General features: G+C 39.0%; 1 protein-coding gene across 1 annotated transcript in view; it reads left to right on the forward strand.

Moving 5' to 3' along the window:
• The window catches only part of ACAD11 (acyl-CoA dehydrogenase family member 11), a 117,532-nt gene that overhangs the window by 8,612 nt on the left and 87,816 nt on the right, over positions 1-21,104 (forward strand). The window contains exons 2-5 of the mRNA XM_005906541.3: positions 10,113-10,212; positions 12,240-12,365; positions 13,387-13,548; positions 19,242-19,406. Coding sequence (XP_005906603.1) covers positions 10,113-10,212; positions 12,240-12,365; positions 13,387-13,548; positions 19,242-19,406 — 553 coding nt within the window. The remainder of the gene's footprint in view (positions 1-10,112; positions 10,213-12,239; positions 12,366-13,386; positions 13,549-19,241; positions 19,407-21,104) is intronic.

The raw sequence follows: 21,104 nt of genomic DNA on the forward strand, positions 1-21,104 counted from the left end.
AGTCTTAAAAGAAAAAGGCAGCATGTTTGTATGCTGATGGCAGTGATCCAAAACAGAATGAAAAATCTGTGGAAGAGAGAAGGCTAGAATGAAGTCCTTGAGTAGACAAGAGTAGAATGGGATCTAATTCACAAGAGAGGAATTGTCCTTAGAAAGAAATGTAGACATTCTACAGACTGTGCAGGGAAGAGAGAGTATATGGATATAGGTGCTTCTATGCCATAGAAATGGTAGTGTAACCTTGTGGAAGCTCTCACCTGATTGTTTGCATTTTCTCTGTGAAATATGAAGCTAGGTAATCAGCTGAGTGAAGATGGTGGAAGAAAGTGTTGGAGGTTTGAAGGAAGAGGAGGAATTGTTAAACAGTTATCCAAGAGCATGGGAAATGAATGAAAGGACTAAGGAAGTATATCATAATTGCAGCATGATTCACTTTGAGGTTCATAGTCATGAATTCGAAGTAAGAGTAGTTATTTTAGTAGGTATTATTGATCCTTTGCCCAGATTCTCTTGGGTTGCTTTTTAGTTTCCATGTATACCCTGCTTTGGTGGCTTCTGCTTCCAGTAGCCAACACATATGGCTCTTTTACAGACTGTCCTTGCCTTCTGTAGCCTCTTTTGCCCTGAATGGTGTAGTGCCCAAGATGGCTCTTAACTGGTGACTCACGGGTTCAGGAGTATGAAATTCCCACTATTTTTGCTTTAGAGATAAGACAACTCTCAGGTGTACCTTACACTGTAGAGTCCCCTCCTTACCATGAAATCAAGCTGAAGTTACCTTCTAAGGAACTTTGTCTCAGATCATAATTTTGCTTAGCATTCTCCCCTTCCCTGACTTGCTTCTCTCAATTCCTTATTGGTTTCCTAATCATTTCCATACTAAGTCGCTTGCACACAAATCTCTCAGGATCTGCATCTAGTGGACCTAATCTAAACAATAATTATGACTATGTGTTCCTTTCTCCAACTACATTCAATTATATGAATGCAGGCAAACAGTTGAATTTAACCAGGATGGGGGACTCCAAGCAAATAACATGAAGTAAGAGAGGGCAAGTATATTAAAGATGTATTCAAGGGAGTAGTTATGTAACTGATCATCTAATTTAAGCTAGTTAAGGACGGATATCATGGGGAAAGGGGGGAACCGAAGGCCATGAAAAGGTAGTATGATTAATGGTTGGTAGGTAGGTCCAGGAGAAGGCAATGGCACCCCACTCCGGTACTCTTGCTTGGGGAATCCCATGGATGGAGGAGCCTGGTAGGCTTCAGTCCATGGGGTCGCTAAGATTCAAGACACGACTGAGCGACTTCACTTTCACTTTTCACTTTCATGCATTGGAGAAGGAGATGGCAACCCACTCCAGTGTTCTTGCCTGGAGAATCCCAGGGACGGGGGAGCCTGGTGGGCTGCCGTCTATGGGGTCGCACGAAGTCGGACACGACTAAAGTGACTTAGCATTATTAGCAGGTAGGTCCAGGGATCAAAGAATTGTTGAAATTCAGGTACTAGGTGTATGAGTGAAAAGAGGTTATGTTCAGAGTTAGAAATGCTTAAAAAATAGGATAATGCCATGCTTGAGTTGTTGATATTGATAAGATATAAGGTATGTCCCAGGGCTTTCCAGGTGGTGTTAGTGGTAAAGAACCTGCCTGCCAATGCAGGAGACATAAGAGATGCTGGTTCCATCCCTGGCTCAAGAAGATCCCCTGGAGGAGGGCATGGCAACGCACTCCAGTATTTTTGCCTGGAGAATCCCATGGACCGAAGAGCCTGGGGGTCTACAGGGACTTACCACCACCACCACGGTGTGTCCCATAGAATGAGTGACAGGTAGTATAATCACTGGAGGTGAGAATTCAGGGAACTGATAGGCCTAAGAACGAATATCTTTATGGATTTGATGCCATTAATAATTAGGATGGGGGTAGAGTTTTGGCCACCTGATACAAAGAGCCAGCTTACTAGAAGACCCTGATGCTAGGAAAGATTGAAGGTAGGAGGAGAGGAGGATGACAGAATGAGATGGTTGGACAGCATCACCAACTCAGTGGACATGAGTTTGAGCAAGATCTGGAAGATGTTGAAAGACAGGGAAGCCTGGCATGCTGCAGTTCATGGGTTCACAAAGAGTCAGATGTGACTCTGTGACTGAACAACAAAGTGTTAGTAAGAGTGAAAATCCTTAGGCATTGAGGGAGAATGATCTATGAATTAGTGGGTGACTGCAACAAGAATGAGTAGAGGGTGGCAGAGTCTCTATGACATGAAATTCAAAGCTGGGGGAGAGGTGTTTAGACAGGATGAAGGGCAGAGAGCCTGGAACCGGCAAGGAGTATCAAGAAGGACACAGACTCCATTTCCAGGTCACTGGATGAGTGATGTGGGGCAAAATCTACCACATAAGAGACAAGGGAAACAGGATGCTTGTAGAACATTCAGGTTTTAGAGCAAGAAGGTGAAGGGTCCTTTCAGAGAAGAGATTGGTGCTGCATGTGATTGTGGTGCTGAAAGACAGTGAGTTTCAGGGTGCACAATGTAAAGGCGTTGGGAGTTGGGGGCATGAGGGTCGGGGTGAGAGAAGAAGACTAAGACTGTATAGAGCCTCATGGGAATTAGAATGCAGTGGATAAGTGGTGACATGAGCATGTAGGTCTTTTTTTTTTTTTTTTTTTGATAACATAAACAGAGATAAAGAGCATAATGAGACAAGTCCTGGTGGTTTTAAGACAGCAGTGCTATGAGTGATGGGAAGTAGAAAGAGATAGGTGTTTAGGAATGGGGACAGGCAGTCTTATTCTAAGTACTCTGAGTTAACTTTTTTTTTCCCCACAACTGATGCCAATATAAAAAAAAGCTTTGTGTTTTGACATGAATAGCACTTTCCACTTATTTATTATGTGGATAAAGTGAACCTGTATTATTCTCTTTCTCTGTGTGTATTTAAGTATACAGATGTCTATTTGTTGGTTTTGTTCAGTTACTAAGCCATGTCTGACTCTTTGCGACCCTATGAACTGCAGCACTCCAGGCTTTCCTGTCCTTCACTATAGTCCTGAGTTTACTCAAACTCCTGTCCACTGAGTCGATGATGCCATACAACCATCTCATCCTCTGTCACCCCTTCTCCTCTTGCCCTCAATCTTTCCCAGCATCAGGGTCTTTTCCAATGAGTCAGCTCTTCATGTCAGGTGGCCAAAGTATTGGAGCTTCAGCTTCACCACCAGTCCTTCCAATGAATATTCAGGGGTGATTTCCTTTAAGATTGACTGGTTTGATCTACTTGCTGTCCAAGGGACTGTCAAGTCTTCTCCCGCATCACAGTTTGAACACACAAAAAAGTTCTTCTGCACTCAGCCTTCTTTATAGTCAAGCTCTTACATCCATACATGTAAGAGCTGTATGGAAAAACCATAGCTTTGGCTATATGGACCTTTGTCGGCAAAGTGATGTCTCTGCTTTTTAATATACTGTCTAGGTTTGTCATAGCTATTCTTTGAAGGAGCAAGCGTCTTTTAATTTCGTGGCTGAAGTCACCATCTGCATTGCTTTTGGAGCCCAAGAAAATGAAATCTGACCCTGTTTCCATTGTTTCCATATCTATTTGCCAAGAAGTGATAGGATTGGATGCCATGATCTTCCTTTTTGAATATTTAATTTAAGCCAACTTTTTCACTCCTCTTTCACCTTCATCAAGAGGCTCTTTAGACTCCTCTTCACTTTCTGCCATTAGAGTGGTATCATCTGCTTGTATGAGGTTGTTCGTATTTCTTCCAGCAAGTTTGATTCCAGTTTGAGCCTCATCCAGCCCGGCATTTCACATGATGTACCCTGCATATACAGCCTTGATATACTCCTTTCCCAATATCAAACCAGTTCATTGTTCCACATCCTGTTCTAACTGTTGCTTCTTCTCCTGCATACAGGTTGCTCAGGAGACAGGTAATGTGGCTTGGTATTCCCACCTCTTTAAGAATATTCCACAGTTTGTTGTGATCCACACAGTCAAAGGCTTTAGTGTAGTCAATGAAGCAGAATTAGATGTTTTTTGGAATTTCTTTGCTTTTTCTATGATCCAGCGTATGTTGGCAACTTCATCCCTGGCTCCTCTGCCTTTTCTAAATCCAGTTTGTACATATGGAAGTTCTCGGTTCACGTACTGTTGAAACCTAGCTTGAAGGATTTTGAGCATATTCTTGCAAATGTGAAATGAGTGCAATTATATGATAATTTGAACATTCTTTGGCATTGCCTTTCTTTGGGATCGGAATGAAAACTGACCTTTTCCAGTCCTGTGGCCACTGCTGAGTTTTCCAAGTTTGCTGGCATATTGAGTGCAGCACTTTTAGCAGCATCATCTTTTAGGATTAGAAATAGCTCAGCTGAAATTCCATCACCTCCACTAGCTTTGTTTGTAGTAATGCTTCCCACGGCCCACTTGACTTCACACTCCAGGGTGTCTGGCTCTAGGTGAATGACCACACCATCATGATTATCTGGGTCATTAAGAGCTTTTTTTATACAGTTCTGTGTATCCTTGCCACATTTTCTTAATCTCTTTGGTTTTTGTTAGGTCCTTGCCATTTTCGTCCTTTATTGTGCCCATCTTTACATGAAATGTTCCCTTGGTATCTCCAGTTTTCTTAAAGAGATCTCTAATCTTACCCATTTTATTGTTTTCCTCTATTTCTTTGCATTGTTCACTTAAGAATACTTTCTTATGTCTCCTTGCTCTTCTCTGGAACTCTGCATTCAGTTGGGTATGTCTTTCCCTTTCTCCTTTGCCTTTCGCTTCTCTTTTCTCAGGTATTTGTAAGGCCTCCTCAGACACTTTGCCGTCTTGCATTTCTTTTTCTTGGGGATGATTTTGGTCACCACCTCCTGTACAATGTTATGTACCTCCATCTATATTTCTTTAGGCACTCTGTCTACCAGATCTAGGCCCTTGAATCTATTTATCATCTCCACTATATAATCATAAGGCATTTGATTTAGGTCATACCTGAATGGCCTAGTGGTTTTCCCTACTTTCTTCAATATAAGTCTGAATTTTACCACAAGGGGTTCAGAATCTGAGCCACAGTCAGCTCAAGGTCTTGTTTTTGCTGACTGTGTAGAACTCCATTTTGATTGCAAAGAATTTAGTCAGTCTGATTTTGATATTGACCATCTGGTGATATCCATTTGTAGAGTCATCTCTTGTGTTGTTGGAAGAGGGTATTTGCTATGACCAGTGCATTCTCTTGGCAAAATTCTGTTAGCTTTTGCCCTTCTTCATGTTGTACTCCAAGGCCAAACTTGCCTGTTACTCCAGGTATCTCTTGACTTGCTACTTTTGCACTCTAGTCCCCTATGATGAAAAGGACAAATGTCTATAATTTTAATATGTTAAATAGTTATAATTTAATTAATATATTAATTGTAAATAGTATATTAAGAAGCTCAAATAATGATTTTTTAAACTGTCAGTGAACCGACTTCCTACAAATCAGAGTCCTTCAGACTTCAAACTCTGTGGAATGTGCTGTGTTGTGTTTTGTTCAAGTTGGTTGATTTTTGCAGTCATGGATCCAGAAAATGCACCTCTGGAGAGATGAGCCACCACTTCCAGGGAATGCCCAGCAAAACACCTATCATGATGCCTGTTCTCTGGTACACTATGTTAGAGTTTTGGACCCTCTCCAGCTTTTTCTGCTGATGTTAAATTCTTCCTTTTCAGTTATCTGATTCTTGGCCAGCCATTTGTTGCTTCCATTGTATTTGTCAAGAATCTTCTGACTTCCTTTGATTCTGCCTTGACATCTCTTCTTCTATCATGGCTCTGAATCCTAGTTTGGAGCAAGTTTTTTGGGGATATTTTGCCTCTTCTTATCTCCAGCTTTGTATTTTTAAGTCTTTTGAACTATATACTCAATATCTTCTATGCTTAAACACCATGATATTAGTCTTTTAGTCTTCTCTTTTCTCGATCTCTAATCCACAGCAAATACATTTGAAGAGCTATCGGCATTAGTATCAAAAGTTACTACTTCAGTGAATGCCATAGCAGTGCCAGTGAGTTCAGTTGCCAAGCTGGTTGTTATCCTGCCTCATTGCTCACTCAATTCCATATACCTCTATGAGCATACCAAGCTGATTTTAAGAGTAGATATGAAGGTCTAAGTCCAGTTGGTATTAACTGCTTGCTATGGTGCACTTGGTCAGAATAGTCATGACTCCAAAAGTGGTTTCAACATTAAAGAAAAAGGAGTGATATCAAAGAACAGTAAATTCTGAATAACTTCAAATTTATCTCCAGACAAGGGACAAGATGGCTACCTTCAGTTCAGTTCAGTTCAGTCGCTCAGTCATGTCCGACTCTTTGCGACCCCATGGACCACAGCACACCAGGCCTCCCTGTCCATCACCAACTCCTGGAGTTTACTTAAACTCATCTCCATTGAGACAGTGATGCCATCCAACCATCTCATCCTCTGTCGTCCCCTTCTCCTGCCTTCAATTTTTCCCAGCATCAGGGTCTTTTCCAATGAGTCAGCTCTTCATATCAGGTGGCCAGAGTATTGGAGTTTCAGCTTCAACATCAGTCCTTCCAAAGAACACTCAGGACTGATTTCCTTTAGGCTGCCTACATAGCTGCAAACATATGTGACCTTTATCAGGATTGATGCTTTTTAAAAATTTCTTGCTATTGAAAAAAAATCTTATAAGAATATCTACAAGCTTGGAAGCTTGGAGATGCAAACAGAGCCACCTACTAGGATTACATCATGTATCTGAGGCTAGCATGTTGTGAGAAAAGTGTTTAAAAAAAACAAACAAACACCTTTTCTCCTGTTCTATAGACAAATTAGCTTTCTAGCTGTAGTTACTCTGGAAACTTGGTAAGGTGGAGTGTCAGCTGTGTTTCCAAGCAAGAGCACTTATGTTGAAAGTAACATCTATTTGATAAACTGCATCTGAACTGGAAGGCCTGTAAATGTATCTGGTCAGATATTTTATGCTTAACTAATGTATCTGGTCAGATATTTTAGGCTTAACTTGGGGCTTTTCTACGTTTAGTCAGTTCTTAAAATTGGTCATGTCTCTTGCTAGAGGACTGCTACTGGAGATGATGGAGCCATCGTGGTGTGGAGCATGAGGCTTCTAAGGCAGGGTGGCACCCACACTCATCCATTGTGGTCTCATTCCTTCAAACCTGAGCTATCACCAGAGGGACACAGAAGTAATGAGGTAGATCCTAGACTGCTGCATGGACCTACTCTAAGGACCTTACTAAAGAAACTCATCTGATGCTACCTCACTGGCATACTGTATCTCCTGTCTTCCTGTGCTTCTAAGTAAAACCAATGCTAAGAGTCTTTGAGATTTCTTGTCTAGTCAAATGAGTCTACCAAATGAGTGTTCCTAACTGAACACTTAAATGCAAAGATTCCATCTTTGTAATTAAGGTTCGACAAATCAAAAATGTCACATGTTTGGTTATAAATCAACCCATTTCTTTTAGTATTAAATGTCTTATTCAAGTCCTGCAGCTCCTGCTGCTGCTGCTAAGTCGCTTTAGTCGTGTCCGACTCTGTGCGACCCCATAGACGGCAGCTCACCAGGTTCCCCTGTCCCTGGGATTCTCCAGGCAAGAACACTGGAGTGGGTTGCCGTTTCCTTCTTCAATGCATGAAAGTGAAAAGTGAAAGTGAAGTCGCTCAGTCGTGTCTGACTTTTAGTGACCCCATGGACTGCAGCCTACCAGGCTCCTCCACCCATGGGATTTTCCAGGCAAGAGTACTGGAGTGGGGTGCCATTGCATGCTCCGATTCAAGTCCTAAAGAATAGTTACGACCTTTGGCTCACTGATGATTCTTATCATATTGATACCATCAGTGGATTCCATACTATAGAGAGGCCTGATGGTTAGAGTGGTAAAATGTAGTCAGTACTTTGTTCACAGTACACAGTGTTGGTCATGGTCTTCCCCTGCTGGGCTTCTTCTTTTTTTTTTTTTTATCTTTTTTGTCTTTGTTAGAACCATGGACGGTAGATACTTGCTCAAAGGAGATGCTTTTAGTTTGGTGGGGTTTTGTTTGTGTGTTTGTCTGTTTAGATAAAATTCATGCCATGTTAAACTTAAAATTTTAACTATTTTAAACGTATAATTTAGTGGTTTTTATTCACAATATTCTGCAGTCATCACCAGTATCTAATTCCAGGAAATTTGCATCACCCTAAGAAACCCTTATCTCACAATTCCCCCTTCTGACCATCCCCTGGAAACCAATAATCTACTTTCTATCACTATGGATTTACATATTCTGAACATTTCATAGAAATGGAATCATATAATATGTGACCTTTGGTCACTGTTTTCTTTTTTTTTTCCTCTTAGCATAATGTTTTCAGAGCCAATCCATGTTTTAGCATGTATCCAAACTCCATTCCTTTTATGGCTGAGTAATATTCCATTATATTAATATATCATATTTTATTTATCCATTCATCTGTTGGTGAACATTTGGATTGTTTCTACTTTTTGGTTGTTGAAAATAGAGCTGCTATGAATATTCATGTACAGTTTTTTGTTTAAATGTGTTTTCAGTTCTCTTGGATATATATGTTAGAGTGAAATTGCTGGGGCATATTGTAACTATATATTTAATAAAAAGCTTTTAGTTTTCCTTTTATATTTCACATTGGTCATTTACCATCACAAATGCCAGTGCTTCATAAATGACTGTGTTATCAGAAATACATCCAAGCAGACATTTGGCATTAAAAAATGTCTTTGTAAGGTTCATTGCAACTTAACTCTTTGGAGCATCACAGATAAATTGTCCCATGTCAAGACAGACAACACAGGGGCTTCCCTGGTGGCTCAGTGGTAAAGAATCCATCTGCCAATGCATGAGACATGCGTTTGATCCCTGATCTAGGAAGATCCCACATGTCACAGAGTAACTAAGCCCGTGAGCCACAACTACTGAGCCTGGTCTCTAGAGCCCGGGAACCGCAACTACCGATTGCACTGCAACTGCTGAAGACTGTGGGCCTAGAGCCTGTGCTCTGTGACGAGAAGCCACCTCAGCAAGCAGCGCATGTGCCACACCTGGAGGACAGCCCCGCTCTCCACAGCTAGAGAAACGCTCCCGCAGTAATGAAAACCCAGCGCAGCCGAAAAGAAATAAAAGAATTTATATTTTAAAAAGATTAACAATGCAGCTTGATGTTGTCCCATTTGCTGACACTGTGGCAATGATCTTCACTTTCCTGTGCTTAAAGGCGCTCACCCAGGATTAGATGGTGCTTTTTAGTATGATTGCTGGAGAGGATGGGTCCTGCTTATCTGCGTAAGATATAGACACTGGAGGTGCTGCTGCGTTCAATCTGCTTTTGTTCTTTGCAGATGGAGGCTGAAAGCCTAGGGTTAAACTTCAGAGAAAAATGTTTTTTAACTTTCTCTTATTACCTATTACCTCAGGGATTAATTCTGCTTTTTTGGTTCAAGGCCTCTCTTTCATGCTATTGAATTCTTTAAAAGTTGGGTAAATGAAGGTATAGATTAAATAATTTTGGCAGCTGGAGTGTATTTTCTTAGCCCGTGTGAGAATTTCTGTCCACAGAGCAGGGAAAGTCAGTGCCCTGGTGTCTGTGAGTCACCTGGGGCACTATTGCACCTCCTGGCCCAAATATCCACTCTGAGACTTTGCTTATCAGAATTCCCATGTCAGAGAGCTGTACTCGGAGTTCTCTCTCCAATCGCAGATGAGGGAACAGCTGTTCCAGCATCCTTTAATTAATTTTCTGACAGATCCCCTACAATCTCTTCTCCCAGCCTTTCTTTTCTTAGATCTAGACGTTTTTCTAGGAATACTTCTGATAAAACTCATGATTTGCAGGCAGGAAGTAAGATCTTCTCTTCTACCTGTATAGATTATAGATTTTCCAGCTGCCACTGTGTTACTGTCTGCTATATATAATCCAAAAGTGAATGTTCTCAGCAGCTGGTAGCACCCCTCTTGGCTTTCTAGCATTGAAGTGGGTTTATTTTCATTTTGTGTTTTCTTCTGAAATTTCAGAAAAATATATCTTTGTTATTGACCTTTTCTCTATTCTTATCTAGATCAGGACAGTCCAATCCAACCTTTCATCTCCAGAAAGGCTCTCAAGCATATGTACTCAGAAAAAAACCACCTGGTTTACTTCTTCCTAAAGCACATAAGGTATGGTATACAAATGCAATGTTAAATTCCTTGTTGACTAATAAATGCATTTTATATTCACAAAACAATTTAAATTGCTTTTAAAAATACTCTCACAATTGTTAAATATAGAGAATACATTTTATTTCTTAGATGAAAATTTCACTTGAACTGTATTCCCACCCCCTTTTTGTTTTTATCACGGATTTGAGTTTGAAATCTAAGGCTGTGTTTAAGCTGGTAATCTTGACCACTATCCAGTCCTCTTGTGGATTTGATTCCTATGTATATAGTCAGCTAGAAATACAGTCACCTGGTGAATATTTTCAGAACTGCTCATTTAGAGATGTTTTGTACTTTGATAAATTATGTTTTAAAAGGCACATTATTATATCTTATAATAATATCTACTCAATGAATACTTTAATATATTTGGTGTAATAATCCTCTGATCTTTTGGTGATAAAAATAAAGATTTGAATAATCATAATATGCTGTAAATATTAGTGAGAATTATAAAAGATTTTTGTTAAAAACTGATTCTTTTCAAAAAACATATTATCTATGGATTTTTAGAGAAAAGAACATTAAAATCATGATGCATATTTTGGATATTATTATAATCATGTATAACAGATTATACATGCTTCCCAACCAACCCCAACTGACTGGAGATGGGCCACTGAAAGGTGGGTTTAATATCACAGTAATGGAAAATGCAGATTTTGACTATGATATTCTCAGAAAATGAAGTAACCTGCATGCTTAAGATCAAAAAAGTTCACTAACTTTTATTAAGCCTCAACAAGGCATGGGTGAAAGAGAATCCCCATCTGCAGGGAGAGATTTATGCCCCAGTAAACAGCTGGATTTGTCTCTCTCGTTGATAACACCCTCAATATCTAGAAGACATCAGAACATAACATAATGCTTTCAGCTCAGAGATCTAAAGTACTTTTGTTACAACTCCTTTCATTTTGGAAAAAAGCAGTGTTCCCACACTGACATCTACTTTATGACCAGCCTCCACCACCCCATGCCTCCCCTATTTCACAGCACCAGAAAGCTTCTTTCTATAGCTATTGGCATCTCTGACTGCTCTCACCTTGGTTATGGGTTTAGTCATTTCCCTGCTCTAGTTATTGCAGCAGTGGCTGCTTTATCCCTCTGATCAAAGTGAACGGCATGGTTTCTTCTCCTTAGAAGTGATCAGCCACTACTGCCTGAGTCTGGGGAACGGGACTTTACAGGCAGATTAGTTGGCATCAGTGTTCTGCTATAAGCTGTGTCCCTGGGTTCTGAGTGATAAACGTGTGTATCTGTCCTGGTTGAAGAAGGCCTTTTCTTCTTCTATCTTAGCTGAGCTTCTGTGTCAGTACCAAGTTGCTTCTCATTGTCTTCTTACCCAGTAGTTATCTTGAGCTCCATGGCAGCCCTGGGTACCAGGAAGAATCCCCACACCACTGCCCTGAAAACGAGTACCTCCATTGATCTCCAGACGGAGTGGGTACATTTCCTTTCTACCAGCACCCACAGGCTTCCACCAGTACCCTGTAGTTGACTGCCCAGAGCGTTGAAATAGAGACCTGCCTGAACCCCATGGTAGACTGGAGAGGGATTGGTAGTGAGGAGCAAGAGCAAGAGTGAGTCAGCAAGCAGGGACTGATAAGAAAAAAAGGTTTTTTTTTTTTTTTTTAATGATATCTGCAAAATATTATGGTCAGAAACTGTCACCTTCATATTATCAGTCAGATTAAGCCCCATGCGTAAGCCTGTCCTTTTAGCCTAATAGCAATTTTTGTTGTTTTTGTTTTAGTTGCTAAGTTCTGTCTGACTCTTTGGCAAGTGCCAGCCTAATTTATAATTGTAATGATTGCACTAAGACTACTTTTATGGACAATACTAAGGAAATTATTATCCTCTGGGTTATATTGTTTGTTATATTTGTTGATACTGTTTTAAAATTAATTTCTAGCCTTAATGTTAGCTCACAAGTAATTATTAAATTTCTGTATTTCTGATTTTTAATTATCTATCATCTTATTTAGATTGATAGAGAATTTAAAGTCCAGAAGGCCTTGTTTTCAATTGGATTCCCCGTTCCCAAACCTTTATTGTACTGCAGTGATTCGTCTGTCATTGGAACAGAATTTTATGTGATGGAACATGTACAGGTAAATTAAACTTAATTGTACTTTGTTGCTTTTATTTTTAGTTGTGAAGTTACATGTTAATAAATGATAGTTTATCAGTCAGCATTTTAGATAGTTTGCTTTGCAAGGGCTTAAACTTTTTTTCTTTTTATTAAAGAAACAGAAATGTATCCTCTCATTTCCAGAGGCTAGAAGTTTGAAACCAAGGTATCAGCAGGATTGGTTCTTTATGGAAGTTTTTATTTTTGTTTTCCTTTTAAAATTATTTTTTATTGAGATATAGTTAATGTACAATATTGTATGTTAAAGATGTACATAGTGATTCACAATTTTTAAAGGTTATACTCCACTTAGAATTATTTTAAAATACTGGCTGTATTCCCTGTCTTGTATTAAACTTTCATTTTAATTTGAGAACACAATTTGAGTGAGATAAACTAGGAACATATTTACTAATTACAGCATATTGGCCTATTCTTCCTCTAGGTGTCAGTAAAGAGACATGTAATGGCAATAACTAAACTGTCCAGATAGTAGAGGGAAAGAAACTACTCCAAAGAAAAAAACCAGTCCATTAATAACAATAAATCCAAATTGTTTTAAGATTTTTTATTTGGTAAAATGTTACTTGAGAGTAGTTTTTGTCCTTTAAGTTAATCTTGGTGCATCCTTGCATTTTCCCTGTGGCATATATGTGTTAGTTGCTCAGTTGTGTCCGACTCTTTGCAACTTCATGTATTGTAGCCGACCAGCCTCCTCTGTGCATGGGATTCTCCAGACAAGAATACTGGAGTGAATTGCCATTTCCTTCTCCAGGGGATCTTCCTGACTCAGGGATCATACGTGGGTCTCCTGCATTGCAGGCAGATTCTTTACCATCTGAGCCACCAGGGAAGCCGTGGCACATTCTACAAAGAATTGGTTTTGGTTGCAAAACTGTACCTAATCTTTTTTGCAGGAAATAGAGTATGATGACACAGCAAATAATTGGTATGAAAAGATTTAGTTTGTTTTAAATTATCTGTTGTAATTGCTTCCATAGGGCCGAATCTTTTGTGATTGGACAATTCCTGGAGTTAGCCCAGCAGAACGTTCAGCCATATATGTGTCCATGATACAAACCTTGGCTCAGTTACATTCCTTGAATATACAGTCATTGCAGCTGGAAGGATATGGTAGAGGTGTTGGGTATTGCAAAAGACAGGTAAGGCATCCACACAAAGAGTTTCTTTTCTCAAGTTCTTGGAAACAAAATATACATTTTTAATTAAAATAAAAATGTATTATTTTATACTTTTCTGAAATCTGGCTAGAACTTTGAACCTTCAGATTGACTTATTTTAAACATAAAATAATTTTATAATTTTTAGATGAGCTAAAGCTTCTATAATGGACAGCATATATAAATGCAAATTTAAAGCTATTTCTATCTCTTCATTTAATTTACCAATACATTTTCTATACAATTTTAGTTTTTAAAATTAGTTTAAAAAATATTTGTTAAGCATGTGTTTAATAAACAAATATTTATTAAGCATATAAGTATGTTTAATATGTGCTAAGTACTGTGTTAAATTTCAAGAAAATAGAGATCAATTCTTCCCCTAAAGGAACTTAACATTTTTGAGACACCTCTACATGAAACTCATTTACATAAAACTTGAAAATGGTATAAAAGAGTATGTAATCTGGTAGTAGGGGTGGCCGTGAGGAGATACCCCTTGTCCAAGGTAAGAGAAACCCAAGTAAGACTGTAGGTGTTGCCAGAGGGCATCAGAGGGCAGACACACTGAAATCATAATCACAGAAAACTAGCCAATCTGATCACATGGACCACAGCCTTGTCTAACTCAGTGAAACTAAGGCATGCCGTGTGGGGTCACCCAAGATGGAAGGGTTATGTTGGAAAGGTCTGACAGAATGTGGTCCACTGGAGAAGGGAATGGCAAACCACTTCAGTATTCTTGCCTTGAGAACCCCATGAACAGTATGAAAAGGCAAAATGATAGGATACTGAAAGGAGAACTCCCTGGGTCGGGAGGTATCCAATATGCTACTGGAGATCAGTGGAGAAATAACTCCAGAAAGAATGAAGGGATGGAGCCAAAGCAAAAACAATACCCAGTTGTGGATGTGACTGGTGATAGAAGCAAGGTCCGATGCTGTAAAGAGCAATATTGCATAGGAAACTTGAATGTCAGGTCCATGAATCAAGGCAAATTGGAAGTGGTGAAATAGGAGATAGCAAGAGTGAACGTCAACATTCTAGGAATCAGGGAACTAAAATGGACTGGAATGGGTGAATTTAACTCAGATGACCATTATATCTACTACTGCGGGCAGGAATCCCTTAGAAGAAATGGAGTAGCCATCATGGTCAACAAAAGAGTCCGAAATGCAGTACTTGAATGCGATCTCAAAAACAACAGAATGATCTCTGTTCTTTTCCAAGGCAAACCATTCAATATCATGGTAATCCAACCCTATGCCCCAACCAGTAATACTGAAGAAGCTGAAGTTGAATGGTTCAATGAACACCTACAAGACCTTTTAGAACTAACACCCAAAAAAGATGTCCTTTTCATTATAGGGGACTGGAATGCAAAAGTAGGAAGTCAAGAAACACCTGGAGTAACAGGCAAATTTGGCCATGGAGTATGGAATGAAGCAGGGCAAAGGCTAATAGAGTTTTGCAAAGAGAACGCACTGGTCATAACAAACACCCTCTTCCAACAATACAAGAGAAAACTCTACACATGAACATCACCAGATGGTCAACACCGAAATCAGATTGATTATATTCTTTGTGGTCAAAGATGGAGAAGCTCTATACAGTTAGCAGAAACAAGACCGGGAGCTGACTGTGGCTCAGATCATGAACTCCTTATTGCCAAATTCAGACTTAAATTGAAGAAAGTGGGGAAAACCACTAGACCATTCAGGTATGACCTAAATCAAATCCCTTATGATTATACAGTGGAAGTGAGAAATAGATTTAAGGGCTTAGATCTGATAGACAGAGTGCCTGATGAACTATGGACTGAGGTTCGTGACATTGTACAGGAGACAGGGAGGAAGACCATCCCCATGGAAAAGAAATGCAAAAAAGCAAAATGGCTATCTGGGGAGGCCTTACAAACAGCTGTGAAAAGAAGAGACGTGAAAAGCAAAGGAGAAAAGGAAAGATATAAGCATCTGAATGCAGAATTCCAAAGGATAGCAAGAAGAGATAAGAAAGCCTTTCTCAGTGACCAATGCAAAGAAATCGAGGAAAACAACAGAATGGGAAAGACTTGAGATCTCTTCAAGAAAATTAGAGAAACCAAGGGAACATTTCATGCAAAGATGGGCTCAATAAAGGACAGAAATGGTATTGACCTAACAGAAGCAGAAGATATTAAGAAGAGATGGCAAGAATACACAGAAGAACTGTACAAAAAAGATCTTCATGACCCGGATAATCACGATGGTGTGATCACTCACCTAGAGCCAGACATCCTGGAATGTGAAGTTAAATGGGCCTTAGAAAGCATCACTATGAACAAAGCTAGTGGACATGAATTCCAGTTGATCTATTTCAAATCCTGAAAGACGATGCTGTGAAAGTGCTGCGCTCAATATGCCAGCAAATTTGGAAAACTCAGCAGTGGCTACAGGACTGCAAAAGGTCAGTTTTCATTCCAATCCCAAAGAATGGCAATGCCAAAGAATGCTCAAACTACTGCACAATTGCACTCATCTCACACGCTAGTAAAGTAATGCTCAAAATTCTCCAAGCCAGGCTTCAGCAGTACGTGAACAGTACATGAACTTCCTGATGTTCAAGCTGGTTTTAGAAAAGGCAGAGGAACCAGAGATCAAATTGCCAACATCTGCTGGATCATGGAAAAAGCAAGAGAGTTCCAGAAAAACATCTATTTCTGCTTTATTGACTATGTCAAAGCCTTTGAGTGTGTGGATCACAATAAACTGTGGAGAATTCTGAAAGAGTGGGAATACCAGACCACCTGACCTGCCTCTTGAGAAACCTGTATGCAGGTCAGGAAGCAAGAGTCAGAACTGAACATGGAACAACAGACTGGTTCCAAATAGGAAAAGGAGTACGTCAAGGCTGTATATTGTCACCCTGCTTATTTAACTTATATGCAGAGTATATCATGAGCAACGCTGGGCTGGAAGAAGCAGAAGCTGGAATCAGGATTGCCAGGAGAAATATCAGTAACCTCAGATATGCAGATGACACCACCCTTATGGCAGAAAGTGAAGAGGAACTCAAAAGCCTCTTGATTAAAGTGAAAGAGGAGAGAGAAGAAGTTGGCTTAAAGCTCAACCTTCAGAAAACTAAGATCATGGCATCTGGTCCCATTACCTCAAAGGTAATAGATGGGGAAAGAGTGGAAACAGTGTCAGACTTTATTTTTGGGGGCTCCAAAATCACTGCAGATGGTGATTGCAGCCATGAAATTAAAAGACAGTTACTCCTTGAGAGGAAAGTTATGACCAACCTAGATAGTGTATTGAAAAGCAGAGACATTACTTTGCCATCAACGGTCCGTCTAGTCAAGGCTATGGTTTTTCCAGTGGTCATGTAAGGATGTGAGAGTTGGACTGTGAAGAAAGCTGAGCGCTGAAGAATTGATGCTTTTAAACTGTGGTGTTGGAGAAGACTCTTGAGAGTCCCTTGGACTGCAAGGAGATCCAACCAGTCCATCCTAAAGGAGATCAGTCCTGGGTGTCCTTTGGATGGACTGATGCTGAAGCTGAAACTCCAGTACTTTGGCCACCTCATGTGAAGAGTTGACTCATCAGAAAAGACTCTGATGCTCGGAGGAATTGGGGTCAGGAGTAGAAGGGGTCGACAGAGGATGAGATGGCTGGATGGCATCACTGACTCGATAGACATCAGTTTGAGTGAACTCCGGGAGTTGGTGATGGACAGAGAGGCCTGGTGTGCTGTGATTCATGGGGTCACAAAGAGTCAGACATGACTGAGCGACTGAACTGAACTGAACTGAATCTGGTAGTAAATTGTTTGTTACTTATCATGATAGCTGTTCCATTCGTAGGGTAGATACAAGTATGCCCTTGCTCAAGTTGGGGAAATCTCCTATGAAAGATATGTCTTGTACTGTATATTTAAGGAAGATTAAAATCCAGAGTGATAGGGAAAAGATGAAGAGCATTTCACATCAAAGAACCAAGACCAGATAAGTATGGGGCTGTTTCCCTTTGTACATATGTCTTTTTCAGGGGGCAGAAGGAAGAGAGACAGGAACCAAGGTTGAAGGAATACTCACTATATATCCGGTCCCATGCTAGATGAGTTATAGACCCAGTGTTTTTTAATCTTTGTAACAACCTTATTACATAGATATTAATACCCTCATTTTGCAGATGAGGCAACTGAGGCTTGCAGGTATTAAGTAATGTACAAATAAGTGGCCTAAACATAATTTAAACCCAGCTCTCTGTGATTCCAAAGATGAAGGTCTTTACTGTACTAAATTGAACAGAGATACCTTAGAAAGTAGAGAGAGAGATAAATAGGCAATATTATTTCAATTGGTGGAGGACTTTGAGAATAGGTTGAGTTAGTTGCATTCAATTCTAAGAAAAATAGGAAAAAAATTTGTATTTTCATGTCTGTAATATATTTCAAAGATTCTTTAGAAGATTCTATGGGTAATTAAAAAAAAGATTAAAATGAGAAATAAAAATCTCCCTTCTTTTTCTAATCCCCATATAACATTTTTCAGAGACTACTTGTTTCTTGTGAAATTTCCTATTTTTTTTCGTATGTAGGTATATGAGTTTGTTCTGTTTTTTTTTCCTTCTACAAAATAATTGCCATATAAAGGCTAGAACCTACATCTCTTGATTCCTATTGTTGTTCAGTCACGAGTCGTGTCTGACTCTTTGTGACTCCATGGACTGCAGCACACCAGGCCTACCTGTCCCTCACCATCACCTGAAGTTTGCCCAAGTTCACATCCATTGCATTGATGATGCCATCCAGACATCTCATTCTCTGACACCCTCTCCTCCTTCTGCCCTCAATGTTTCCCAGCATCAGGGATTTTTCCAATGAGTCGGCTGTTCACACCAGATGACCAAAGTACTAGAGCTTCAGCTTCAGCATCAGTCCTTCCAACAAGTATTCAGGGTTGATTTCTCTTAAGATTGACTGGTTTCATCTCCCTGCTGTCCAAGGGACTTTCAGGAGTGTTCTCCAGCACCACAATTCAAAGGCATCAATTCTTTGGCATTCTGCCTTTTTTTACGGTACAGCTCTCAAAACCATACGTGACCACTGGGAAGAACCTAGCCTTGATTATACAGACCTTTGTTGGCCGAGTAATGTCTCTGCTTTTCAAAACACTGTTTAGGCTTGTCATAGTTTTCCTGCCAAGAAGCAATCGTCTTCTGGTTTCATGGCTGCAGTCACCATCCACAGTGATTTTAGAGCCCAAGAAGAGCAAATCTGTCACTACTTCCACATTTTCCCCTTATTTAGTTTTAAGCTGTCTCTTTCACTCTCCTCCTTCACCCTTATCAAGAGGCTCTTTAGTTCCTCATTGATTTCCACCATAGAGTGGTATCATCTGCATTTCTGAGGTTGTTGATGTTTCTTCCACCTCTTGATTCATAGGCCAGTGTTTTTTTCCCCCTGATAAAAGTCTAGAAGTAGAATGGAACTAGATGGAAGAGAAACTTAAGTGTTGAAGTTTTTAGGCCTATGTGAGTGTTTTAGACTAAGATAAGTATCATAGGCATTATTCCTGAGTATTTAAGACTGAACCCAAATTTGATATAACTGAATTTTGTTTTAATTTAAAAATTGCTGAATCTTATGTTCTACTTTCAGCTCTGTCATTTTTAAAATTTATTTATCTTTAGGTATCAACCTGGACAAAGCAATATCAAGCTGCAGCTCATCAGGACATCCCTGCCATGAACCAGCTATCTGACTGGCTAATGAAAAACTTGCCAGATAATGACAATGAAGAAAATTTGATTCATGGAGATTTCAAACTAGATAACGTAGTTTTCCACCCTAAAGAGGTATTGGAACTCCTGTTTACAATAAATTGAGTATGTCTGACTTGGGATACAAGTACTAAGTAGATGTTGCCCTAGAGTGCTGAAAAAGCCCAAACCATCCCCATTCTTCCTCTACATTCAAGACTATCTTCACCACTCACAATTTTTGGAAATGAGTCTTGTAGATTTTCTGGCATAGGTATCTTCTTATCTTTAAGGCCAGGTCTCATACTGGCATTTACTCAAAAGGTAGTAAACTACTTTAAAATAATTTGGGAATTTACATACATGTTGCTGTTTTCTTTAAAGATGTTTTTCAACTGCTAAATATATTTAGCTTATCCATATTCTTGCTCTTTCTTCTGGTTCATTTTCATTTTTTTCCCCTATCTGATGAAGAATTTTTAATTTTATTATTATTAGCTCAGAGGACAGAATTCCAAAAGATTCCTTTGAGGCTTCAGAAGAACATGTGTGAAGTTAATGGAATCTTGCTCTATATAAATGTACTGAGTGTAATTTTCATAAAGAGTACAAACAAATCAAAACTATAATCCTCCTCCACTGAGCATAGTGAGGCCTAGAATTGAAAGAGTGTGGTGGGACTAAAGAAAGTACTTCAGTTCTCTCTTTACCTACATGCCTTTGGGCAAGACATTTGGCCCTTAGTATTCTAACACTGCTGTGAAAGATTTACAGTTCCCTGAATCCTCCTCCTTAGGGCAGGATTTTCTGGGTTCATTAGTTTTATCAGAATGCTGAGATGTTACAGGGCCAGAAGAGCTATTCTAAATTCACGTGCTGAGCTTCTGGGTTTCATGTTCTTTTCCTGTAGGAAGAGGATGGGGGAAAATAGCATTATAAATTATATTGTTGTCATAATTCAAAGTAGTACTGTATCTATTGAAAGTTCAAATATAAACACATATGAGCACATTTATCATTAAAACAGAAAATTTTTCATAGAAAAATCAGTTCGGATATTTAATTTATGTATATGTAATTATATGTATATGTGTGCATGTAACTTTGTTAATGGTATGGATGGATTCTGAATTCTAACTTTGTTAAATATAGAATAGGAAATTGAAAAATCACTGATTTATAACAGAAAAGTTATAAAAGCTTATGCTTTAAAACTGGATCTGGTCTATATTTTATCTATATCAATTGATTCATTAATATTTTTGGAGCCTATCTTTGAATAGGTCACTGTTGTTTATGTTTTCTGTAATTGTAGTACTTTTCTTTCATTTCTTAATCAAAGAAGGGATATTTCAGACCTAAATCTCTTTATTATGTGTTTTCTACCAAGGTGTTTAAATATGCTGAAATTAGATATTAAATATGCTGAAGTAATGACAGACTATAGTAAGTTCCAAATAGTTATTTCCTTTTTATATTTAATCTCATGTTAGAAAACCATTTCTTATAAAATTCAAGTTAGCAAACAAAGATCATCTTTCTTAAGTTCTGTGGAGGCAATGCCAATTTGTAACATATGTCTTTTCTGTTTTAAATTCATATGTCTTTTATGTTTTAGGGTTATATAATAGCTAGTAAAATGTCTTCTACTTTATACTTAGTAATGCCATAATTATTAGTGATGTAAAATTTAATCAATTTGTCTCATATAAATACAGGTAGCTAATTTTTTATGGAAGTAACACACAGTTGGCAAAGTGCCAATCAACTAGCATTTATTTATTACCAACTATG

The sequence above is a fragment of the Bos mutus genome, chromosome 1 (genome assembly GCF_027580195.1).
Source record: "Bos mutus isolate GX-2022 chromosome 1, NWIPB_WYAK_1.1, whole genome shotgun sequence".
NCBI lineage: Eukaryota > Metazoa > Chordata > Mammalia > Artiodactyla > Bovidae > Bos > Bos mutus.